General features: G+C 42.4%; 3 protein-coding genes across 5 annotated transcripts; 1 reads left to right on the top strand and 2 right to left on the bottom strand.

The window, feature by feature from the left end:
* Nucleotides 1-8,106: 8,106 nt before the first annotated feature.
* On the bottom strand, nucleotides 8,107-12,763 carry LOC120803584 (protein phosphatase 1 regulatory subunit 3E). The gene has a single exon (XM_040152223.1). The coding sequence runs from the start codon at nucleotides 12,560-12,562 to the stop codon at nucleotides 11,642-11,644; it is 921 nt and encodes a 306-aa protein (XP_040008157.1). The 5' UTR covers nucleotides 12,563-12,763; the 3' UTR covers nucleotides 8,107-11,641.
* A 533-nt stretch (nucleotides 12,764-13,296) lies between these two features.
* On the top strand, nucleotides 13,297-16,163 carry LOC120803526. The gene is made up of 3 exons (XM_040152088.1): nucleotides 13,297-13,488; nucleotides 13,714-13,901; nucleotides 15,156-16,163. Exon 3 carries the CDS (start codon nucleotides 15,357-15,359, stop codon nucleotides 16,032-16,034), a length of 678 nt encoding a protein of 225 aa, XP_040008022.1. The 5' UTR covers nucleotides 13,297-13,488; nucleotides 13,714-13,901; nucleotides 15,156-15,356; the 3' UTR covers nucleotides 16,035-16,163.
* A 1,785-nt stretch (nucleotides 16,164-17,948) lies between these two features.
* atmin (ATM interactor) lies at nucleotides 17,949-25,872 on the bottom strand. Of its 3 annotated transcripts, none has more exons than XM_040151794.1 (4): nucleotides 25,527-25,872; nucleotides 22,802-22,927; nucleotides 22,034-22,233; nucleotides 17,949-21,921 (listed from the first exon to the last, which is right to left on the bottom strand). In XM_040151794.1, exons 1-4 carry the CDS (start codon nucleotides 25,809-25,811, stop codon nucleotides 20,154-20,156), a joined length of 2,379 nt encoding a protein of 792 aa, XP_040007728.1. In that variant the 5' UTR covers nucleotides 25,812-25,872; the 3' UTR covers nucleotides 17,949-20,153. The 3 variants fall into 3 exon arrangements, with proteins under 3 accessions (XP_040007728.1, XP_040007894.1, XP_040007810.1); XM_040151960.1 differs by lacking the exon at nucleotides 25,527-25,872 and adding an exon at nucleotides 25,397-25,480; XM_040151876.1 differs by lacking the exon at nucleotides 22,802-22,927.
* Between the last annotated feature and the right edge of the window lie 912 nt (nucleotides 25,873-26,784).

The raw sequence follows: 26,784 nt of genomic DNA, 5'->3' as shown, positions 1-26,784 counted from the left end.
CGGTGCTGCCAAAATCATAAGCACTCCAGTCATCTCCTGCCAAAACCTCTTCCTCATGGCAAAAATGTGTGTGCTATGTTTGACAGTTGCTGTGATGAATAAGCTGAGATTTTTTAACTTTATTATTTGAATTAACATATGCGCTGCCCTCTGGAAGTAGAAAAAGGGACAGGAACGCCAGTGTGGTCAATCTGCTGATATGACAATCTATTCACCTGACAAAAGATTGTGAATAATCGAGTCTCACCTATGATGAAGTCGTAGGTCACCATGGCAATAGTGTTTGTGTGTGTGTGTGTATGTGTGTGTGTGTGCGCGTGTCTGCAAAAAGAGATGTATTATTCTAACTACAGACCCTCGACACAGAAGCGCAGTGTTGAGGGTCTGAATGGGATTGGCCCTCACGCTTCATGGTGATATTGGTCATGGTGACACGCACTCAGACAGACACACACATGAAAAACAGGAAAGAAGGGACCAGATGGAGTGTGAGATAGTGAGAGGGAAGAGAGAGTGCAGTCCTTCAGACAGATGGAGGCAGTGATGCTGTTTCTGAAGACTGGGCCCCAGAGACAGGGGCAATCGCCTGTGTCTCTCTGCTGCCAGCATGCTCATATTCTGGTCTTTGTTCTCCTTAATCTGCTAACCTGAGGAGCATCCAGACAGATGAGACACATTTAGAGAGTTGTGAGCAAGAACACAACCCTTCAGACGGAGCACCCACAAAGCCTCATTCATTATCCTGACTTGCATTGAGTATTTACACAATTTTTTAGGATTTGGCTGTTTGTGTGTGTGACAAGAATGTTGTGTTAACAGCAAACGTGGCTATTGTAGTATCAACAGAGAGCAGGATTACAGACAGATATTAATGATACGGCTGTCAGCAGTCTGAGAGCACATTATTAATTGTCTCCCAAAAGACAGTGTCACGCAAAATTCTTATCTTAGATGTTTCCCTACAGCACTTGAAGTACCGCAGATTATAGACGGACAATATTGTTTTAACATCTTTGCACAAAAGAGGGCAGCAGAGAGTGATCTTCGAACCTTAGTAGGAAAAGTCACCATATGCAGAGTATCAGTGCACACATGCATGAAGTGCATCAATTTGGTTCATCACAGAGACATACCTTCTCCTACACGTGTGCACGTGCTGTAAAAAAAATCCATCTTTAGCACACGTTAACACAGTGGGGCACATGCAGAACTACACTGTCATTTCTAGTTCAACTGCCACTCCACAGAGTACATATTCGGTCAAATCAATGGTCAAATCAAGTCAATCTTATTTATGTCGGCCAGAATCACACAATACAAATCAGCCTTTTTCTGAATAGCTTATGATACTTAATATTCGTAGATGATCTGTCCATATGTGCTTTTTCTGCTATTACACATCAAGGAAGTAAGAAAGTAAATAATCACCACCAACGTCATGATCATAATTTTATGTCTTACATTTGCTCATTTCAATATACAAGTACATGATGAGGCTTTAACAGGAGAGTCGACAAAAACAGCATTATTAAATGATTAAATTGACCTAAAATATGTTTAAAAAAAAATCATTTAAAGGTTTTGATATAGAAATGGGGCTAATGGCCCAGATGGAACCATGTTGATGCCACGAAAAGCTCACACTACACCCAGCCAGGCACACTCCTGTACGTCTGTGTGTGGATGGGTAGGCGTTCATGAGTGTGCGGTGTGTATCAGCAGCTGAGCTAAGGGTCACTGGCTGAGGGAGACCACAGCACATCCAGTCACACATTCACTCCATGTGACTTGCCACTGTCTGTAGGAGCAAGTCGGAGAGACATGAGAGAGTGCTTTGGGATAGAAGCCAGACACACTGAGAGGTGTGTGAGAGTGCAGCAACATAATTATTTCATGAGACCTGTTGTGAGTGCTCTGCACCCGAAGGCAACAGGGCTTATAGAGATGTAACCATCAGGGTGAAAATGATACATTTCAGGTTACCATAGGGCAGCCACTCAGAGATAGGACAACCTAAATATACAACGTTCACACACACACACACACACACACACACACACACACACACACACACACACACACACACACACACACACACACACACACACACACACACAGTATACATACACCAACTCGCAGAATGTTCATATTCATGCATGGCTGCTGTTTCATGCCTGATACATCTCAAATCTCCAGCATCCGTATGCGCAGAAAGAAGCCCGCTAACAAGCAAACAAATATTCGTACTGACGGCAGTCACGTTTTGCTGAATCACTCACGCATCCGGTCCTGCTCTTAAAAAGCAGGCATGGTTTTTATTTGGACATGAGGGTGGGGGTGGGAGTCGACGACATCACTCCCCGTGACAAAGTGCCCTTGGCACTCCTGCAGGGTTGACGATGGTGACGAGGGAGCGATGGGGGGTTTAAGTCACTCCGCTGAGCAGGGACACACAGCTAGAGACAGTCTGGCATCTCTGGGTCCTATTACAGACACCGAGAGACACACTAGGCTGATACATCCTTTCTTTGCACTGTTGACTATCGTTAAGGGTGACCTTCTCAATTTCCTGCCGAGCATATTTTCTCTTTCTCTCTCTGGTGCACCCTCATTCATTTAAAAAGATACACAGACACAGTGTGTGCTTTTATGGAATGTGAACCAGATAACTACTCTAATCTATCGCCCTTACCCACAAAGTTCCAGGCAACTAAAGTCTGCCCCAGCACGCATTGAATGCAACTACCACTACCTGAAAAATGTTATGCCTGACAAACCAGTACATAGCTCAGACAACTCGGACCCTTTAATATTCTATAGAGCTTGGCAACAAGTTCAGTCAAGGCTATTTCATTCACAATCCTCCATAGCTTCATTCATGACATCATCCTAGCCACAGCTCTCTGCTCCTGTTTATTCACTGACTTTTCAGATTCCTTCTATTATCCTAAAATCAGCATGTCCTTCCTGGTTCACTTTATCCAGTCCAGTAAGCCCAATGTACAACTCCTTTCGCTTATATCCAACATCCAACCACCACCCTTCACCCCTCTCCGCATACATATGTGTACTTTTGGTCTGAGGCCTTTTTTTAGGGTTTAGCCGCTTGTTTCTCAGGGAAATTTTAATGCTACGGTACGGAATTGCATTTTAGACAATAGTGTGAGTTGCAACAACCCCATGTACAAAATGAGGCCCATAGAGAAATAGTTTTCTGAGTTTTGTGTGGCTAGATTTACTGACCTACACAGAGCTCTGACCTCAACCCCACCCAACACCTTTGGGACAAATCTGAACAATGACTGCAAGCCAAGTCTTATCGCTCAACATCAGTGCCCCACATTACTAATGCTCTTGTGGATGAATGGGAACAAATTGCTGCAGCCACGTTCCCAAATCTTGTGGAGGGACTTCCTAGGACATTGTTAAAGCAGCAATCACATGAGTGTTCCTTGTTCCAATTTCCACATACTTTTGTTCCTGTTATGTTTACTTTTGTCATAAATGCCTGACATCCGTAAAGTGGTCCCCGATTGTTCTTCAGGCAGACATTTTCATCTTCTCCACCACTGTGGGTACTTTGGCTGTATGCACTTCAGCTACGTGTCAGCTGGGAACTGCAGATGTTTAATGTTCCACTGATTATCTCCTCTTACCACATGGCCCTTCAGCGCATGTGTGAAATAAATTCGATGTCTGCTTTTATGCAAGTGCCTACCAAGTTGGTCTTTTTGTAACTGTGATGCTTTCTGTTTCTCTGTTTATCCATCTTAGGTCAGACTGACATGACGCAGAGCTGGTGAGAGAGTACGAAAACAGTCTGGATCAGTAGATTATTTATGAGTTTGCCCCTGGCCCAGAGTTTTTCCCTGGTGCCAGTGCAACAAATTTACTGTGTCTGCAGTGGTCTGAATGCTCATTGCGTTATTGGGATAACCAATACAGTCCACAAGGACAATGAATAAAGTGAGGAGGGAGGGAGAAGGAGAAGAAGAAGAGATTAAAAAAAAGAACAGACAAAAAACATTTCATTTGCTGTTGAGCATCAGCAAATGTATAGGATGGGAAGCAGATAATAAACTGAATTGAATATAAAATCACTTGAGCTTAGCGATAAGAGAAAATTAAAAGAGTGAGGAATGAAAGAAAAAGAAAGGGATAACATTTCAAAATGAGGAATAAAATGTAACGCTGGACCTTTTGTTTTATTCAGCGTAATATTACCATGCGCAATAATTCCTGCGGTGCTCATATGAAACAGGACTTTGGTGTTTTATTACATAAGGTCTGGGAGACCTGGGAGGTCTAGAAGAAGATCAGCAGCATACTAAGCAGTCACTGATGGTGGAGAGGACCGCCTGCACAGCTCTTTGGATTCACATCTCACACACAATGGACGCGGGTACTACTATGGATACTTTTGAATCAGTCTCAGCTTTTCACTGTCAGACGTATTCCCTTTGCTGCATATGAAATAACATCTATTACTGTTTAGCCTTCCCATTGTATAGCATGACCTGTGCAAGCATTTGGGGGACTAATATTAAAATACACAGTAACCTGGGGTATTTAATGCTAACATTTGAAACCACGGTAGCTGCATTTAACAGCAGGTGAAATCAAACCCTATAACTACGGCATTACTGACTGTCATTTACCTAGTGATCATCCAGTTTGATAAGTTGCTTTGCCAGCTAGTTGGAGAGCTAGTAGCAACAGAAAGGAATGTAGAAAATTAGGATCAACTTTAGTTTTTTTTTTTCCTTTAAGCTCACTGTTACCAAAGTACAGCAATAACTGTACATGGGTCTATTTTTGTTTTTCTGGAGGCTGTCATGTTATAAATCACAAATGAGCCTATCTGGGTGGTATGCCGTTATGGCACATGGCCATTTCCTCTCTAACCTCTCTAACTTAGTTCCTGTATAATGTCTAAATATGGTGTGTAGGGAAATAAGTTGTCATTCTTTCTCATAAACAAACCTTTTTGAGACAGTGGAAACTTTCACTGAAGGCAATACACAAAAGAGAGTGTTGGAACACAGAAAAGCTTCCCACTGATACAGTTTAACCCACTGTATTATGATTTTTTTTCTGGGTTTTTTCTGTGTGTGCATATTCTAGTTTGTTTGTCTAGTTTTACATAACAAAGCAGTGATGCAGTGGAGCTACCTTTTTAGACAAGCATGGTTTCCGATGGGGTTCACACGAACAAGCCAAAAGCTAAACCTGCAACTTACTCAGTCTCGACATCTTGGGCTGCAACTTCCATCAGTGTTTCCTGATGTTCATGTCTTTGTGAACTGCTATGAACCTCAAAAAACTCTCTCTCACTCCTCTTTCAAACCATCAGTCTTCTATGGCCAAAATGCGTACATCACTGTCCTGAAAAGAGTGTCCTTTGTCCGTAGGGTGCAGGTGGACGGCTGAGCCGTGACCTGAGGAACTGGCTCTCCTGACTCAGCAGTCCAGCAGTCCGGGGGGGTCAACGAGTCATGTGACCTCAACGACACATAAGTGTTGCTGATCTCACCAGAGGATATTTACCTGGAACTCCGCACTAGTCAGTTAGAACTGGAGAAGCCGGATGAGAGGCGAAACGTATTTCAAGAACTTCAAGCAAGTCCAGTTGCCTTTGCATCCATGACCTGGATGGTTGAGAATCTTCACAGACATATTTAAGTTATGGGCTTTCAAGAAAAATGCAACAACCACAATTTCAGTACAAGAAAAGAAAATAAATTCAAGTTGCGGCTACAGAATTATATTGTTATTTGGATTACACTTACATATTCAAAGGAATAAATGAAAGCCCAAAGCCCGGCTATGTCATAAAAATCAGTATACTGACAACAAAGAAAAGTTTAGACCTAAAGAGTAAGAAAGATGGAGCTGGTGTGTGAAGGAGAGAAGAAGTGTGAGGAGAAGAGGGAAAGAGGATGAGAAAAGTGGGCAAGCAGACTGTTTGACAAATATTAAATCTGACTCCTGCCACATCGGATTTGTACCTCTTTGTGAGTGAATGTAAGGGTATACTGTATGTGTAAGATTTTATTAGAAGGCTGGCGAAAGTGCTCGGCTTTAATGAGAGGTTTTGGGGGAAAGCAACATGATGGGTGGTTTACTTTAAGAATGTAAAGAAAAAAGAATGCAAAAGAAACAGCTGCGGTCAAAGGAGTAAGGATCCCATCTTGGTTAAATGTGTGAGCAGACACTTCAAAACAACACAATGAATTTTCCAAAGTTGTAAAAGATCATTTAGCCAAGTAATTATTCAGATTCTCATTGAGACAAGTTTATGGCTGTATCCCTCCACTGCAGCCCTGACTGTTGCTGAGTCAGGATTAATCTCACGTCAGACCATTCCTCTGTAAATGCTTCGCATGAATTATTTAATCTGAAATTATGACACCTATTTGTGTGCATCGACTTGGCCGGATTATTATAGCTGAAGGACACACTTTGGATGCGCAGGTGGGATGAAAATGGCCGTGGGTCTGTGGTTGCAGTCTAATAATGCCAGACGCCCGAGGGAGGGAACAATCAGAACGTCATCATCACATGAACACAGCAGTTACGTAAGCAGCTGTTGTTACACAGCATGGCAATGACGCCTGTTTACCATCACTTGATAATTACACAGACAAGCATACAACACATGCACTTTGCCGATTCATATGGTTCCTCATGCTAAAAGGGAATTTGAAAATGATTGGTTGATGTTGATATATCTAATGTATCTCACAAATAGTCAAATAAAATCCAGACAAATGTCCCACCCTGCAGTTACATTAAACCATGAATGTCTTAATTTCCTGCTCCACCAGCTACAAATTGTCAGGATGACTTCAGCACAGCTGTAAGTAAGCAAAGTTTACCTCAACTTCCTCTGGCCGTGGGCCAGCACAGCTCAGTCATCACTGCGTTAGGGTTTACATGAAGATTAAGCAGGATCGTGTTCCACATCTAACACCAAAGTATCCCAATACACCAACCACACAACATACACAATATGTACACAATATACCTGGCACACAACATACACACACACTCACAAACAAAAACACACACACATATACACACACACACTAAGGTTTAATTTAAGCACACTTAAATGACTGTATTAGTGTAAAATTGTATTGTATTACAGTTCAAATAAAAAAAACCTCCAGCATCAGACTTTCCATCAGTCAAGAATGTAATATAGTACAGTGTTATATTATCAGCCACTGAATGTCTGTTAATGGCATTTATTGATCGACTCTAGAGACTGTGGTTTTATTTAATTTCATGCCTGTTGGCTTAGTATTTATTATATAAGAATAACCAATGCTATTCAGAGAGAAAGCTATGATATGATATGATAGTTACAAGTAAAAAAAACTGTGGAGACAAAATATATGTTATCCAAAATACCACGTAGTCAGCCCAGTTAGTATTTATACTGTATGCATAACATATAACTGTATGATGATATGTGATGTGTGGGGCATGTATGGAGGCATGAGGATGTTATATACTTTAAAGAGCTTATCTCTGGGTTTCAAAGAAGATGTAATCAAAAGAGAAAAAGGCCAAACGTACTATCATATCATTATCTTTTTACATGCTCTTTGTTGTCTGTTCATTGCACCTTTGCCCAGCTCTTGCTGCACCTTTTCCTGCTTCAAGCTCCAACCCCTCCCTTTCAGAAACTCAGCGGGGCGTGGTGTCAGAATGTAATCGACTGAAGGACATGTTCGCTGTCATGTCTGCAATGGCGATGGCAACAGCCCACTGCAGCCTGTCGCTTTGTGAATGGGGACTAGCAGCAGCCCTTTGCAAATGAGATGCTCAGCTGACCTAATAGTTAGGCACCTTGGGAACACACACACATGCACAGCTCTGCAGTCACACAACGCACATATACCACAGTACCATCTTATTTTATGTTATAATAACAGTAAACTGTGAAGGTTTGCTAGAGTCTAAGAGATGAGACTTTGGAATAATAGCTATAATTACACTATCATGCAACAGGGATAAACAGCAGGGCGAAACTGAATAAAGGCTACCGTATAAATATTGAATTGGGTGATTGTAAGCTTAAAGTACTGGCAGGGTGTTTGGTTATCATCACAAATGCCTTTATTAACCATTGTTTTAACAAAATATAGGTTACATTAAAAGATGTTACAACACAAAAGGGGGTGCATAGGATTTACAAAAAAAATGAATTCACTGACTAGACACCAAACCAAGAAAAAACATCAGAAGAATACAGTGGTTTCAAATTAGACAAAGGTGATTTAGGCTTTCAACAGTGAGAGAAAAGAGCAGTAAAATATGACAGACAGTGGAAAACATCTTGGTTTGAAGCTATTCACAGGAGAAGCCATCATGTATACCATGCCCCTTTCCTTGTTCTCACTCAAAGTGCATTGAACCTGCTTTGACTGAATCTGCTCAGTATCAGCTACAATCATAAGTCACTCATGCCCAAAGTTATCAAACGCCACAGTGCATTTCATGTTACCCCTCTCTTGCCCAGATATGCTCCTCCTCATTGTCCACTGTTCACATGTTCCGCAATCACACAATTTCTTAACAAGCACTTGTCATCTTCCGCCTCTTTTACATGTCTCTAAGTAAACAAATAGTTGAGTAAGGCAGTGTACACCTCTAGCTGTGCACATGTGGTTTCCAATTTTTCATTTCATTCAGATACACTGCTCACATTTTGCTACACATTTCAGGGAAAATTCTGCAATATCTTACTGTAATATAAACATAATTTTGAGACAAAATATCATAGCTTGTTGTACTTCCAATTCTATTATCAGCCTTATTTTAAATGGTCCTGAAAAGACATTTGATTACTAAGTGTGCTTTTACGACTTCATTAAGTTTAAGTTCATATTGCATCCACCCAACTTCACAGGATCATCGGATAACAAACTTTTACCATTCACATCTCTCAAGTCTGCTTTTAAAATGCTTCAAAAATACACACGACATAGAACAGTAATAGGAAGACATTCAATATGAAACATTAACACATTTACATACATATCTATATATCAGTGAGTTCTGATGCAAACTGTTATGTATACATCGAGGTGAAAATCTAATCATACCAGAAGCCCTTCTTTTTCTTTATAGTAGGGATGCACCAATAGCAACAGCAGTGTGGGAGACACCAGGATAAAACTGAGCACTGTTAATTCTTATGGTTTTCATACTTTTTTGGAAACATAAACCAGAGAGTTACATGTTTTGGAAAACAGAGACAGCAGCGTATTGAGACAGTCATTTGTGTCAGTCAATCCCAACACTATAATGTTGTCTAACAGAGCATATCTGATCAAATAACAGCCAAATAAAGTCTAAAACCTAATTTGTTAAAATCAGCCTCTGTTGGTAGTGCTTAGTTGGTATTGATGCATCTCTCTGCACCCACATCAGTATTCTCAGCCTGGATAAATATTGCCTTCTGGTAGTGCACTGCATGGATGCTTGAACACAGTTTACATAGACCAAAGCAGACAATATGCAAACACCCAGTGATTTGACAACATAACACACGGCAAGCTCTGCTATGGCCAGACCTTTTATATCCACAATGTATTTAAATAAACAGCTGATGAAAATGCAGCTCTGTACATGCAGGTAGGCTGAGCGGTGGCAAATGTGAACTCACTGCAGGCAATCTCTCAGTGCCCCTGCAATGACACCAACTATGTCAAATTTGCAGACAAACATTACTGATGGACTCACAGTGGAACTGCTCCAAAAACTAAGTGGTTGCAGGAATAGTTGTTTATCCACATCCCGACCTGATGGCCTCATTATTTGGAGAGCTTTACTTCTGAGGCCATGATGATGCAAACAAAGGCCAATGTGATGTTCAGATTACAGTAAGGGCACGGGGATTAAAAGCATCCCGCCTGTTGTTCCTCTGCTTACTGATTCGGAGTCACAACACTCTAGACACTCACAAACATTGATATTATCATACAACTAAAAAAAAAAAAAAAAAGCTTGATGAATACTGTTTGCCATAAAGACTGCCTACATGATTGCATGATTGGGAGCAGGTTTGGAAGACCACTGTGTAACATCAATCAAGGCATGTGGTGTGGAAATGAAGTAATCAGTCCAAAAATGGAAATGTCGGCCAGTCAGGTGATTCAAACCGTTTTGCTCACGTGTAAGGAGCAGCACTACTCTCGCACCGTGATGGCTATCATGTACCTTTACAGCAGCAGAAGCTGGTTAAACATAGTCAACCGTGTAATAGCTACTTTGTCGACAGACAACACAGCACTGTGAAAAACTGAGTTACACAGTGCAATTAAGAACATTACGAATTAATAGGCATTATGTTTTCAATCTGCAAATGTACAATAATACTTTTCTGTTTGAATGTATCTGTTAGAAAATTTTAACTGTGAAAATAACATCTGTTTTATAACGATCGACCTGAAGAAGAAGAAGAAGAAGAGGAAAAGTCACAAGTAATCTGAGGTAAATTTAACCTTTCGAACGGCTACCGAACTTATTTTCCTTTGGGGAGTAACAACCACATTCAAGGAGTTCATTCAGACAAAACCTTCTTTTCACAGTACAGGACGGGAATATTGAAGCCCATATTCTATAAACGTGGCCTCTATGATTTGACGGAATGTGCATGATGCAGTTATAATTTGGGGAATGGTTTTTTGATAGAAAACGTTTTTGAGTTCATCGTCTTTGGTTCGACCTCCTTGATTTTTGAATTAGGCAAAATATGTCATCTTTTTTGCGTGAATGCAGCAACAAATATACAATGGGTGTTGAATAAGTGCAAATATAAGGATAAAGGCAGGTTTGGCTAAGTATGGTGTCCCTGGATTGGAGGCCTACAAGTATTTGGGCACTAGGCTAACTATTTCCTAGTGCCTATAGGCCCTACTTTAAAATGTAAGTTCAACGACCATAACTATCTAATGCATTTAGTCGGTTCAAGCCTAATGACGAAATGACTGTACAAGATTCAATGCACAACTTCCCACATCATGGCTTAAAAATGGCATGTTCTATGATAGACAGTGGGGAATTGCACATTAAATTCATCTGTATAAAATAATATATTTCTTATATTTCTGTCTGTCAACTCTCGGCTTCCCATTACGCCAACATTTTTGCACGCATGCAAAACAAAAGGATGATTTTAACAACACCGCGCCATCAAATGAATTTATAGCATCTCCTGAAATGGACAGTGATTCTTGAAGTCGGCGTTGCCCGGCACGTTTGCCGGGGCACGTGTTCCTGCATTACATAACGTGAACGTGCCCTCCCAAAGGGCGCCAAGCCGCACAAGCGCCCCTGTCACCAAAGGCAAAGGATCTGACAGCATCCCGCACCGGGCACCCGCCAAAGGCCGTCACAGTAGTCCCTAACACCCAGGCCTGTCACCGCAGCGGGACGAGTTTTGTCGAAACACCGTGGGGGGGTTATTTTCTTTGTCACTAAATGTACGTAGCTGACAATAGCAGAAAAACAGATAAATAAATAGAAACCGGAATTCATTTTTAACGGGCCACAGTCCTACTTCAGGTACCCGGGGATCAATCGCGAGCAAACTACGCAGGCGGCGTGCCACTGCGGGCGACGCAGCTCAGATAAAGTGAATCCATCCGTTCTCCCATTCCCGCGGTGGGGACATCTTGAACCGGTGACGGCGCACTTTGTAGTTGTTCCCGTTGTTATTGTCCCAGAACTCTTGCCCGCCGACACAGTACTTAATGGCGAACTGCAACGTGCCCCCGCTGTCGAGGTACGTCGGCGTGACGACCTTGAAACAGAACTTATCCGTGACGCCGTTGCTGGAGTTCGGGACGTAGGACGCCAAGCTGTCCATGAACGTTATCCAGTTGTTTAGGGAGTAGCGCAAAGACACGCTCTTCTCGAAAGCCAGATTCAACACGCGCACAAACCCGGAGAGGCTGAACTCGTCCGCCTCGACGCTCTCCAGCATGACTTTCACCTCCCTCACTTTCTGCTCAAACCCCGGTAGTGTGCCCGGGTTGGTGAACTGCAACTCCATGAACACCGACTGCGCAGGAGCCCGGGGGAATTTCGTGTCCAAATGATTAAGGTGGAGGGGACCTTTGGGCAGCTTGGCCAGAATGCGCTCCGGCACTTCTGGCACATCTGCATCGTCGAAATGCTTCACTGAAATGAGCTCTAGGCCCAGTGAGTCGGCGAACCGGACTTTCTTTTGACTCGTTGGACTTCTGCTGCGGGAGATCTCCAACTTTGCTCTCTCCGTGGGTGTGGGCAGCGACTTGCATCTCCGACGCAGATTTGGACTCTGGGGCTTCAGGGAGACCTCCCTGCCCCGTGGTCTCTCGTCCACCACGGGGCTCTCGATGGGCTCACAGGTGGCGTTCGTCATGTCGAAATCTTCCCCATCTTCAAGCCGCGGGTTTGCCGCCGCCAGGCTTCCGAACAGTCCGGCTATGCAGCTGTAGTTCCTCGGCAGGCAGTTCTTTGGGGGCAGCATGACTACGACAGGATGCACGGACTCCGCTTCCATAAAACGCAGTCCCTGCACTGCAGAAACGAAGAGGTCGTGATGGAAAAGACCGGCGAGTCGAGGGATGGAGCCGTCAGGTGTCAGCGTCCCCCTCGCAGATAGGCGCTCCGGCCGCGTCAGAAGCTGACACTGTGCAGCTCCGGACCAATAAACCAAGCTGTTGTTGTGCGCCAGCAAAGTGCGAATTTGCTCCTGCTCACTTCAAACTTCGGCGTTTGCTAAGAACACGGGTCTCACTGCCTGCGCATTGCAAAAAAAAAACCAAACAAGGGAATGAGAATACCTCTCTCTTCGCAGCAACCACCGCTCGATTCCATTGTCACGTCGTGAACATACTGCGCCCTCACACCGCTGACTCGGACCCGTATGGGAGAGAGTTTGACGTCTACTCTAGGTCTACGTGCAGAAGTGAGCGTTGTGACTAATCAAAATGGTTTCCTCCTTCACAAGTAATAAACCGGTTAACTTCCCCTTTTTCTCGTCGTGGCATCGCCATGACCTCTGTAGCCCTACAGGAAAAACAAAAGAAATGCAAAACAAAATTTTTTTTAACAAATATTTGAACTTAATTTTGGCATTTCTGTGATGTAGTAAGACGCAGCCCATTGCATAACAGAGTTGTAGCAATAACTCATCATGGGCAGTGCGGGCTGCAGCACGAGCGCACCCAGCCCGCCCCTTTTTTTCCCCCTACGTCACGTCTCTCCGGCGCTGCCTCTGCGGGTTGCCATGACGACAGCTTTGCGGTTCGTCCGTAGGGGCTTTAACGGCCCCGTACACTTCTGTCGGGGACGGCTCTGTCGGCCGGAGACAAAACCATCAGGACGGACGGCAGCACGTCTGTGTGAGGAGCGATTTTCTGACACGGGGAGACGGATACAGACCCGTTCGAAATGCAACAGGGGTCCGCGACCTGCCTCATTTCGGTGAGTGATGTCTGCGTTTGACAAACTGGTGTAACGCTCAGTATCAAGCCTCCCGACGTTTAAAGCTAAACCGTCTGTGTAACTTGACTCAAAGCACTAAGCTGCATGAATTCTGCAGGATATTTTGGCGTAGACTACACTGTCTGTGTTTTTTATTTATTAATGTCCTTTTGTAAATCTCCCCATGAAGTACCTAAGCTAACTTAATAATGGCGGCCTTACCAGAAGTGGATCACAGAGCTGTGGCTGGCTCAGATAAGGAGCTTCCAACTCAGGAGGATGCAGCTGGGGAGCAGCCTTACCAGACTGCAGAGGGGAGACATGCTGATGTCCTTCTAGATATTAGTGAGGAGGACTTCTGGGAACAACTCGAGCCACATGAGTATCATTGTTACTCGGGTGTGGAAGAAGCTGTAAGTGAATGAATATACTCTTACTGCTAAACTTTTTTCTGCCAGCTTTTATCTGATTTAGTTAATGTTTCTTTTAAGTAGGTTGTGCCAGTTGCACATGTTGATTTCTAAGTGTCTTCTGTCACAGTTTGGTGTCAGTGGCAAAATTGTATAATCTACACTTTTATATGAGAATAACAAATATTGGGGGGTGCCTTCATTTATAAATTACTACGTCCCATTAGGGTATAATATATACTGTATTTTTTCAGGATATCCCAATGTAAAAAAACAATTCATTAACGAACAATGGCATAAGTATCCATGAACATATTTTATTAAGAAATAAGTTTCTTCATTTATTGAAGGATCTATCTGACAAAACAAAAATGATCAAGATAGAAGTCTGTGAATTATTAATTTGGGTGTATACAGTGATAATTCATGTAACGAAACATAGGCTGAATCTCCTCACTGGACATGTTAGAAATGTCCCCTGCTGATATGCATCCATCTCTCACTCATGAAACTCCAGGCAGATATTTTTTGGTGTGAAGCGCAGGTGCACATCACATTTCCTGCACTTTGCGCATCTCATTCTCCCCATGGCCCTCCTCACTGCCATTACTCTGACTGGCGCTGTCTTCCTCATGCTCATCATTCCTGTCTTCCACTCGTACAACTACCTCGCCCTCATCGCTGCAACTCTCACGGTCCTCACTGCTCTCAGGAACAGGCATAGCTTTGCCTTTCACCTTGCCATAAAACTTAGAAACATCAACCTAAGAAAGATATATGTGTAAATTGTCTGATCCTCTATATCGCAACAATAGAAGAATAGATGGAGTCATTATGGACATTTCTATCCCATAATAGGACTTTGTCAGTTGTACACGGCGTGGAGTATTTAAAGGTTTTATGCACTAATTTTTAGAAATCTTGGGCTTTCTAGTAATATTTGTTTTGCTTAATGATTTTTATATATTTTATGTGTGTGTGTTTAAATTGGACTTACATGCATGCGACTCAACATGTGCTCTTGTCTCCTTCACTTCCATGTAGCAACAAATGTTATAAACATATTAAATAACCTTTGATTTTATTGGTTAGAGGGGGTGTCAAGTGACACGTTTGTGATTTATACAATCTCACACACAAATATTAGCTTCATTTCAACTACCGCACTTTTAAATTTAACTTGGCCCAATAAGTAATTCCCCTGCTGCGTTTTCAGTTTAAACATATCAAAACTGTTTTCTCTTAATTTTAAAACAGGTCCGGGGTTGGGCCAGAGTTGCTCCACTGAGCGGCATACTTCTAACTCAGAAGACATACAGGAAACCAAAGCAGAAGGAGGCTGACAAGCCGACCCCCTTGTCTGTTGACCCAACACTCCCTAATGCAGACAGCTCAGCCAGTATTACAGAGCACCACTGTGAGTTGCATGCAGGCCCTCATAGCAGCTTTAAGAAATCCATGCCATTAAACCAGCAGGTGGGATCTTGGAGTAACACTGCCGTGGCAGCTCTGCAGCCAGAAGCCTCAGAATGGCCTGTCCTCAATGCCACAAAGAAAACTACGTCACACCTCTTACATGGAGAAAAGATAGAGGAGGAAGGGAAACTCAGAGAGACTCCCCCACAGCCTCACCATCTGTCCTCAAAATACTCTGTGTCAGATAACAGGCCCACTAAGCCCCAGAAACACAGCCACAGGCCCAATAATACAGTGGTTCCCATTAAAAACTTTACATTTTTACCACCAATCAAGTCACCACACCTGAGTCCAAAGGTTGGTGGCCAGCTCTGCTCTGGCAAGAAGGCCTCAGAGGCAGAAACCTTGGAGGAAAACTGTTTCATGTTTGATAAGAAGAGTGAGACGAGAGGAACAAGAGTGGACCCTGCTGCTAACACAGAGCTTCCCAGTGACTCTGCAGCCCTAACCTCCAAGTACCGGACATGTCAGCATAACCCACACTTGTTCTCTGCTATAAGTGTTTCTGTCCCCAAGAGGTATCAGGTACCTGTGTCTTCCAAATCTGACACTGTGCACCGCAGAGGCTACTCAATGGGCAAGAGCCTGACACAGGCCCTCCACGCCAGCACTGCAGCCGGTGCACTAGCCCATATGCAACCCAGCTGTCTGTTCTCGTAAGGAACAAGACTGTGTATGCTGTCATGCTGTATGAGCCCTGTGAAATAAAACTTGAAATGTCTGATGATGACTTTCAAGTATACAACTTTAAACTCTCCCGTTCAACCCATTAAAACCTGTTTTATCCTATTTTGGATCGTGTATGCTTAAGCCTCAATGCATCATACAATGTTTCCATCACAACAGTCAGTTGGAAGAATAAATTCAATGTATGTGGCGTGTTCATAAGAATACCTCATTGCAGAGGTAATTTGGTTTTAGTGTTCAGTCAGTTTAGTGTGGCATAACATTTCAAAACCATACTCACCATAACAGTAACAGTCAAGGGAAGGGAACATTGAAATGTTGAGAGCTCTACTAGTCATTTGGGCCTCTATTTTGTTCCGACCAGTTCCCACAAGTGCTTTTTCAGCTGCTCTAGTTACCTAGCAATGGTGTAACTACCTCATAAAGAAGCCTGGCTGTGTGCCTGCCTCGCACGTTCTGCTTTTTAAAGTACAAGCTACACTAAAGCTCTGTCAAAACTTTAGTATTGCACTGTAGATTCTGTCTATGCATGATATAAGCTCTGGCCAAATTACTGCATCTGCTCAGTACATCCTCAGATTTATATCAGTCAGTAAGTGATTCCTGCTGGTTGTGAATGGGGTCTGCATTATGCAGTGTACGAGGGTTATCAGTGCAGTATTGTGCACACAGATTCCTAAATTTACTGTGTGTCATGTTGGTCTCCAAAGACCAGCCAATTACTGCAATACAATTTAAACTGGGATGGTCTTGTGACTTTGCTTTATTATACTACCTCTTTTGTGTTTAGCTGCCCTGTAAAATAAAAAATTATCTAGTGGCATTGTTCTATAATAGAAATAAATGCAGTGTTAATCTAATTAAACCAAACTTTTGTCTTATCTGATTGTGCATGTAGAATAAAACGGTACAGTAAAGTAAAAAACTGTAAAGGGATGCTATATCTGGCCAGGATTCAGGTAACATGTCTATGTTCAGTAAGATATAACTGCATCAAAGTGAAAATATGAAATACACGATATTATAAAGTTTTATGTTGTTCTATCATAAAGAAGCATGAAAAAGGTTTCACACACCCAAATCTATCAGGCCGCTCCTTTAAGTTTCACACAAGATAACAAAACCCATTGCACACTGAAGAAGGAATCATAAAACTTGTGAATTTTATTCCCCTATGCTGAGCTTTGGAAAACTCAAGAGCTGAATAGGCGGCTGTTAAGCAGCAGTCCTACTGATTTGTGTGTGAAACTCAAAGGACTCTATGTCGCGCCCCATTTCCTCCTACTGTAGTACCACAGTATTGTTTAATCCATCCTGCTCTCTGTTTCTTTACAATGCTCTCTGTAACGAACCGGGCCAAACTCACACACACAACCAACACTGCTGCCAAGATAATAGGGCTCCCTGCACCCAACCTCAGTACTCAAATTTAAGGCCAGCACACGCATTGCAAATATCACAGGACATAACCCACCCACTCATCCACCCCTTCAGTTTACCACCCTCTGAGCGCAGGGTGCAGATGTGCAGGAGGGCTCTCTTTGGTAAAAGCCTGGTACCTGCTGCAATAGCAAGGAGACTACACGTCTTATTTTCATGTTGTATTGTACTGTCGCCGTTGTGTGCTGCTGGGTTGTATTTTATGTATTTCTGTCTGTCACTGTAATGATGGAAACATGTCAAGTGCAATGCTGATTTTCCCTGTAGTGTACAGTGCTGACAAAGAATTTCCCCCTGGGGACAATAAATGTTAACTAACTAACCAATGAACTAAATCTCTTAGGACACTGATTGTGGCAACATGCACCCCAGTTTCATTTTTTTGTATTGTTTAACCTTTTCTTTTTCTACCTTTGTTCTATATTAGTTGACAAGGAACACAATATATACTTTCCAGCAGTTTATTAAGATCATCTGCAGTGTAGCTTCAACAATTAATCAAGGCAAGCATTAACTCTACACATACAGGCAAGAAAACTCAATTTCAGTTAAAACAAATATTTTTGTGCTGGGAAAATATCTGCATGCACTCCCTACAGAGAGAAAATAAAGGACTGTATCTTACACTGGAGACTCACAAGGCTTCTACACAGAGTTCTGTTTTCAGCAAGGCATTTTCCCCTGGCTACTAAACCAGCAGGGAGCAGCTATGCTGTATTTGTATTCAGAAACCACAAACTGGATGTACTCATCTCAATACAAGAAATGTTTACATTTAATATGAGTGTCAAAATACTTCTTAACACAGGGAAATTAATGCTTAAACTGTTCAGATATGGTGCAAAAAATTTAGCATAATATACTTGGGCACAATGTCATGTTCTGTACATTCTTCAGTTTCTACAAACATCTATAAACTGTAACAGCATTAACATTCTCTTCAATAAAATGCTGCATAGCATTATTTTCACGTGACAGAACGTAAATCTTTCCATAAAAACTATGGAGAACGATTAGGGGCATTCCAATATGTCATGCAACCATGATGAAAATACCAATAAAAAAATGTATTAATCATGCAAAACAAAGACCGAAAGGATTTTGACAATTTTTCAGTGTCATTTTCCAAAACATATTCTTGTATAATTCTGATAAATATTTTACCTCAAAGCAGCAAATTCAATTGTCTGTAACAGAACGAAAGTCAATACTTGGGTTAAGGCACCAACGCAACAAAATGAACAAACAAACAAGGCCTACAGCTCAATGTTCCCCATGGAACACAGTCTGTATGTGGTGCCTGTGCTTAATGAGGTAACTCAGTGCAACAGTATAACAAAAAAACACTATCAAAACATTAAGCTCAGTTGCTTGGAGAATAGATTAAAAACAATTAAAATAAATTAAAATACTGTGTCAAAAATTGTTAAGGGTGAAAACTCAAATGGTTTTCATAGAAGATATTCAACAGGCCTCCTTTCAGTCAAAATCAGGTGGTGAATACATACAGTAACTCTGTGCTAATCCTAGCTTGAATCCAAGATGTATTTCTGTACTGTTAACATTACTGGATCACTTCAGCACAGAGCACTGCTAATGTAGACACCTCCACCGAGCTAATGAACAAGTCAAAGACCATGACAGCCTATTTTGCTTACTGACTTGAACTGACTGCTTAGCTATAGAGACCCAGACACAAACAGGTGTTTACAAAACATCATACTTCACAATCACATTTCAATGAAAGGTGTGCAGCAATTGACAAGACATAACCATTTAATTTGTACTTGTGCCACATCTGTATGAGTAATGGTATATTGCGAGATGCATCTTAACAGCTTTGATCAAAGCCTTGCTCATTGTTGAAGGCTTTATGGGGTTTAATTCTGTAAAACATAAAGCTGATAGGTTACCACTGGTCAAGTTTTCCACTGGCTGCAAAGCTTGCACGATGTAATTCAGAGCGTACATACAGTCTTTCTGCCGCTGACGAGGGAACATCAAAGAGGCATCCATCGAATTCGCAATCTGAGAATAGAAATTTTATGTATGTGCTGCTGAGCCACTGAATGCTCTTTGCTAATTTTGAACATACATGAACTAAATGTATAATATTGTATACTGTAAAGTTGAGATGAAATTGTATTCATGCAGTATATGGATATTGGAAAGCTGTCATACAGGGTTAAAATTTTATAAGCCTTTTCTTGACAGCCGCGCCCAGCTAAAGATGTCATCCCTTTTAAGCGCAGATATAACATTGATAAAATGTTCAGTCACTTTTAAAACGCTAATAAGACCAAACAGTGAAAACCAATCACAGTGGTTATACACTGAAATTTAGAAGTAAACTGGCATTTAAGACAAGACACATACAATATGTTAGTTTATGTGCAAATAAATATGTAAACTGTCAGAGGAGCTGATAAACCACGCCCAGTGAACTAATAAAGTGCAGCAGAGCAGGTAGGATATCTACCTCGAAAGGCTCTGGACATGATGTCCCGGTGGAATGTTCAAAAACATTTTCGCAGACTTCTTACTGTTAAGACTATGGTCCGCCAGAGGACAGCATAGACTGATTCCTCTTATAGGAAGAGGCAGATATCAGAAACCTGTACTGCAAAAGCTTAGGCAGCTTCACACAGGGTTTCAGCTGTTGGGTTTCTCAGGGTGCTGAAAGAGAGCACAAAGCTCCTCACATGTCTGGGTTTCCACAGAGCTGAAATGGGACTCCATATTCCATGCAAGGTCAGCTGACAAGAAGTCATCCATGACAGTTTGGGTTTCGTTGCTGGTCAGGAAGAGGTGTCCCAGGCCTTCTGCCTGGCTGGTCACAGTCTGCGTCTCTGTGCTGTTCAGCAGCCTTGCATGCTCACCCTGACTGACAGGGGTCTGAGCAGAGAGGCCAGTGGCAAATGAAGGGAGATCTGTCTGTGTTTCTGTATCTGAGGACTCGGTGCTCATAGAAAAGCTTGAATGTCGCAGGATGCTGCTCAGGGGCATGTGGCTTCCGGCGTTCAGCAGGAAATTGAGGTCAGTCTGAGTTTGAGTATCAAATAGCTCCAGGTCACTGGCTTGGGTTCGACTTGGTCCCTCACTTTGGTCCAATTCATCCATCAGGAGGAAGTCTGTCTGGGTCTGGATGTCCAGAGACTCCAGAGGCGCGTCACTACCCAATCCTCCCAGCTCGCTCTCCTCTGTCTGTGTCTGGATATGCACAGCATTGAGGAACTCTTCGAAGTCAAAGTCTATGCCATTGTGTTGCTCCTGAACAGAGCCCAGACCTGAACCACAGCCTGCAGAGGCCTCAGTGAGAACCTGGTGGCCTGACATGCTGTCAGACAGAATGTTTTCAAGGTCATTTAACAAGGTCATTGTTTGGGTCTGGTTGTCTGCCATGTTGTTTGAGTTGAGCTCATCTGTCTGCACCCCGAAACACATACCACCCACCGACTTTGAGTCCTCATATATACTGCTTCCGGCAGCAGTTAGGGTGTCATCTATGTCCAGAGCTGTCTGGGTGGAGACGCTCAGGGAGTCATTGCCAAACAGGTCAGTGCAGATGATACTCTGGTCCTGAGCTTTCTCCTCTGATTGTGGCATGGCAAAGTGTGTCTGTGTCTGCCTGGTTTTGTATGGGGGAACAGATGAGGAAGAGCAAGGAATCTGGCTCAGGCACTGGGTGTCTGTCTGAGCTCCAATAGAGGATGTGGTTTTGGCTCGGGAGGAGAATGTCTGGGTTTCAACACTGACCGGGAGGAGGACTTGGGCACTCACACTGATGTCTGTTTGGGAGCAGGACGAGACTGAGGACTCACCCACAGAACACAAGCCTATTCCCTCCCCAGCACCCACCCCTGTGGGCATTTTTGACAAGTATGATTTGTCTGTCTGAATGTTGGTGGAGGTGCTTCTTCCCCGTTGTCCCGCCAGGCTGCCGGGTGAGTCCTCTGCGCCTGCAGGGTCAAGACTGACCTGGACCCCTGTGCTAATGGGCCCCAGGTTAGAGCGGGAAGTAGGCATGCTATCCTTGAAGGCCAAACTCTTAGCATCAAGCTGGGCTTGTGGCAGGAGGTGAAGGGTGCTGACGGAACCTTGGCTGTCTACAGCCAGCACCACAGACCTCAGAGCCCCACATTCTGTGGATGGAAGGAGGACAGGCAAGTGGGCCAGCTGCATCACAGGAACACTGACCAATGCCATCTTGGGCTTTGGAAGAAGCAACTTCTGGAGGCTCTTACGGGGCTTGGAGTTCTTACTCACTGAGTCTTGGATGTGAACAGTTGAATGAGAGGGAAGAGCAGTCTCTGTCAGCTCTTTAGCAGTAGATATGATCTGAAAGGTTGACTCATTGGTCTTAGCCTTTTCAGAACCACTTAATAGTTTTTCCATCTTCCGCTTTTTTACTGGAGGAATTCTGTAAAAGAAACAAAACAGATACAGAAAAATCCAGTCATTTTTAGCCAAACCCAAAGCAAAGTTTCAGTTAAAAAAAAAAAAAAAGCACTCTGGGCTATTCATGTACATGCCTGTGTTCTGTAGGAATCTCATGTCCTGTCCTGTAGATATGTGAGAGTAGAGCAGCCCTGCTGGCGTAGGGGCAACCACATGTACAGTGGTAGGTCTTCCCACAGTCCTCTATGTGCCTCTTTAGGTCCCACTCTGTGCTGTAGCCATTGTTGCACTTGGAGCACTTATGTTTCTTCTCTGCATGCATCTTCATAAAGTGCTACAATGAATCGGATCAAAGAGCAAAGAATATATTGCATAGGATATCTTTAAACTTAAGTTTTTTAACATACTGCATTTCATTACTACTTTAAAGGATACAGAGCTTTTAAATAACAATACAAAAAAACTGGATAAAGACACTCATAAAGCAAAGTGACAGGAATCTTTTTTGTCTAGTGATCCAGAGACAATTACACTATTTAGACAAATTTGGGAAATGAGGGCAGTTTTGCCCATTATTTAGCAGCCCTTGATGTTACATGTTCAGAGGAGAAACAGTGATAATGGTAGGCGGGAAACCACACAAAGCATTTCTTGAACTTGGAATATTTGATACTTGTATATATTTTATACAAAGTGTATGTTTAAGGGATATTATTCTGTTTGATTTTAAGATTTTAAGTCAAGGAACTCTACCAGTATTACATAATTCCAGTAAAATTATTTTTTGTAACATATTTGGTGCTGAGTATTACAATCAGAGCTCTTTCACAGAACTGACACCTCATCATTTTACTCCACTGATTGATTGCATAGGCTGTCAGGTCCCTGGAGGAAAGGCTTACTTGTTTAACCAAGGAGAACTGGGAGAAGGGTCTGTTGGGCCCCCTGGGACAGCCCTCGATGGGACAGCAGTAAAGCTTCTGAGAGCCCTTCATGTCCTTTCTGACCGTGGGATTGACAATACCATCCTGAGGGTGTCAATAACAGCCAAAGAGAGAGGTTAGAGAAGAGCGATATTTGCATTTTATATAATAAGTTCATACCCTTACGCAGCAGCGCTTACAGTGAGTGTTAAAGGATATTGTAAATTTGGATATCACCACAAACAAGCAACCAACAGAGAAGCCTGTAGTGCATTCACTAAATGTCACCTGTGCTGCATATCAAAACCACAAAATTTGGTCTTTTTATACTATTTTTTTTCAGTTATATTTCAAACGCATCATTAGGACTACAAAACTAAAATGGATGGTTGCTCATTGCCCTACTTTCTTTAGCCAGTGTAGGTAAATATGAGTATTGAAGACGTAACATTATGTAAGAAACCACATTTTCTGTATGACCAGTAGGCTCTGCTTTACATAACTGAAAAAAAAGACATGAATATGCTGGGCAGCACTTGGAATTTAACAGTTTGCTGTACAACCCCTCCTCTCACCTTCCCAATGGAGACTTGCTAAAATAGCTGTCAGCACATTGTATCTTTAAAATCATTTTTGACTGGTGAATAGTATGGTGCTTTTTCAGGAAACAGCACTTACACTAAATGTATGTATAAAATAGACAAAACCATCACACTGCATAACAGTCATTACTATTACAGCCCTCCAGTGATCAAGGTCACCTCCATCTGCTGTAACACTGGAGGGAGCCGAACAGCTGAAGCTGCCAAACACCCTTCTGGTTTATCATGAGGAGTTAACATAATAATACATATTCTGCAAACAATAAATGTTCTTGCAGCTTTCTTCAGCTACATCATATGGTCGTGGGCTGAATCCTGAGTCATGTCAAGACATTATTTGTCATCGGTCAGTAGTTGGCTGTAGTTCAGAAGACAGGCCGAGTTAAGATTCACTGTCTTTGCCACACGAGGGTCAATCCACAGCCTTTTGAGTAGCCATTGCTGAGGTTAGTTTCCTTTTCCGGGAGACTGTACTATACAGTGATAAATTAGAGTAATAGTCTCTAAACTCTGTTTTCCTTGCTGCTAAGGGACTTGATACGGGTAGAACGACAGCTAAAAGCCAGAAGAGTCACATTAGCCTTACCAAAAGGAGTCTGAACTCGGCCGAGTGCACAAGCTCAAATGAAGGGCATCAGTATCCACGGGGAAACAGCTACCCAGTAACATCAAAAGTCACTGAACAGCAAATACACTGCTATGAAATGATGAAGTAGAGCCACATCGGTGTTAAAGTGGGCGTAATATAAACAGATATATGGTGTTCCACATCATACCTCATTCTTGCAGTCTGACTTAATGAATAAGGCAGAGGAGGCAGACAGAGTGAGCAATTCTGGCATTTAAGCACACTGTCATCACGTCAACCAGAATATCATTACCACTCCTGACAGAACATTCGCAGAGCTGTGCATTAAAAATAACACGCTCAATCAGTGTCTTTTTGCTCAAGGACTATTACTGAAGCACTGCCGTTTGCTTTCCTTTTCTCCCTTTACACCCAACGCACAATCAATGATGAAAGTGTGGCTGCGCAATGAAGAATCAACACACACACACACACACACACACACTGGAATCTTCCGTAACAGACATGTCTTTTAGTACATGAATTAACAATGGACAGGAACTAAATATTGGCTACCAAAAGTTTCCCGTAGCTTGTAAAGTTTTCTTATACAGTGGAGTAAAACAGACCTATATTTAAATTATGACTGACTTAGTAACAGACTCAACCTTTCAAATATACCAGATTTTACCTCAAACAGTTTGGTAAAACCACTTAATGGGGCTTTAAACACTGTTCTAGCTGAGCTAAATGAACTACTTCTAAGGGCGCATTCAAATTCTCACATTCACCTATTCTAAACAAAGAGCTTAGTCTATTGCAGGACCAAAGGCAGCTTTGCCCCGCAAAGAACTTCATTCATGGAGAGGAGACAGTGAATTACTGCTCCCACGCAAAAGCCCTGTCCAGCGAGGACATAAGCACCAGAGTCAGGGGTAGACTTTGGTCCAAATGATTGGACTGCCTCCGTTTTGCTGAATGTTTAGTGTTGATAGTAAAGTGTATATTAGGCTCAAAGAAAAAAAAAAAATCAATAGTGCTCGTGTGATAGTCTTTGAAAGGTGAACAGACTCTTACCATACAACGATAAACGGACACACTATAACACAGCCAAATCCAATACTCCCCAAATTCCTGCCCCCCAGCTACCCGTCCACCACGCCAAATCTCCAACAGGAAGGGCGTAAATCTGGATCGAAAAAATGCACAAAGCATCGATCATCACGTGTGATCCAAACCAACGGGTGACACGAGCAGCTAGTTACAGTGTAGCTAGCTCGCCAATGGCAAACTTAACTTAAACGTTACGGACCTTCACCGACATAAAAAGCTAGCTAAATAAACTTTCAACTAACGTTAACTATAACGTCGTGTTTGGTAAGCATCACTACTGTGTTAGCTTACACGAAGTTGTTATGGATGACTTGCGTTTTTTCAGTTTTATGACAGCGTTTTCTCGACAGTGACTGAGCCAAGTTAGCATTGCAGTTACACCCCTTAACCATAACAATCACCAGGTGTGGTAAGCGTTTACCTTGATTCTGTGTGACTTCACGAGATGCATGTTCAGTGCAGGTGTGTTGGGGAGAATCTTGCCACATCCTTCCACTGTGCAGAGGATGTTCGTCCTCACTTCTTTGGTCAGCTCCATGATGGTGGGTTTTATTATTTCCCGTGACTGCGACAGATACTCTTCGTGACATTTCGGACTGTCTGTAGTAGGGTTGTCTCTGTTATTCGCCTTGCCCGTGGCAGAGGTAGCCATGTTTCTCTGTTGACAGTCCATTCTGTGTTTGGCAGAGAGCCCCAGCAGCAGCATTGAATAAGCGGCCGCATGCCGTCCCTCAGTTTTGCCTGAAAGGCTGTTTCGCTACCGTCCACTCAAGAGGACGCTGAGAGCAGAGGCGACGTCACATCCGGTGTAATTATTATACTTCCGTTTTGAAAAATAAAAGGTTTGGTCACACTTTTTTTTTTCCAATGTGGCGTTATTATTAAAAATAAATAAATAGTTATATGCATGTGTGTGGAGTGATGGTTTTTTAAAACGCATTGCTGTACCGTATACACAGTCCATGTTTTAAGATGGAAGGGTGTATTTTTAGACGCTAAGCATTCCAAATTGTTGGTAAATTATGAGCAAATGTATTGTGTGAACCGTTCAGACTATTGTGGGCTATAGATGATGCAAAAATTAGGAAAGACCACTCAGATTAGCAGTTCTATTTTTCAAGCTCTGACAGATGACCCAAAGTGTTCTCATTAGAGCTCAACCAAAACATTGGCTGTGCTGAGTACTCATCAACATCAGCTTGTACGCCTCCACTTAATAAGTAAATAACTAATGTACAGAAATGTCAGAAGTCATCTTGAAACAGTGTCAACATCACATAGCTTGTCCAACATAAATTGACCCACTCACTACATATCTTTGTTAAAATTCTTACATAACCAAATTTAGGGGATCCTTATTAAAAATGTTTAAGTATAAGCAAAAAAGCTGATTTGTTTTTTTTTTTAAATTTCCACTTTTGAGTGGCATTGTAGGTCTACGGGATAATCTGTGAAGTGGGTTGGGTAGGAAAGGGATTTTGGGACTACACAGACCGAAATTTTGTAAGATACCCACTTGTTTTGGCTAACTCGGACTGCTGAAGTGTCATATAATCTTCGGCTTTGGAGTTCATTTTATATACCATCTCCAATTTGTGATCACAAGGAATCTCTTTGAATCTGCCAGTATGGACAGAAGAACACAATATCTCTTTCAATGTATGTATGGGCATGTGAGT

This window comes from Xiphias gladius, chromosome 1, assembly GCF_016859285.1.
Source record: "Xiphias gladius isolate SHS-SW01 ecotype Sanya breed wild chromosome 1, ASM1685928v1, whole genome shotgun sequence".
NCBI classification, from domain to species: Eukaryota; Metazoa; Chordata; class Actinopteri; order Istiophoriformes; family Xiphiidae; genus Xiphias; species Xiphias gladius.
This window is presented reverse-complemented; position numbering and strand designations above follow the sequence as displayed.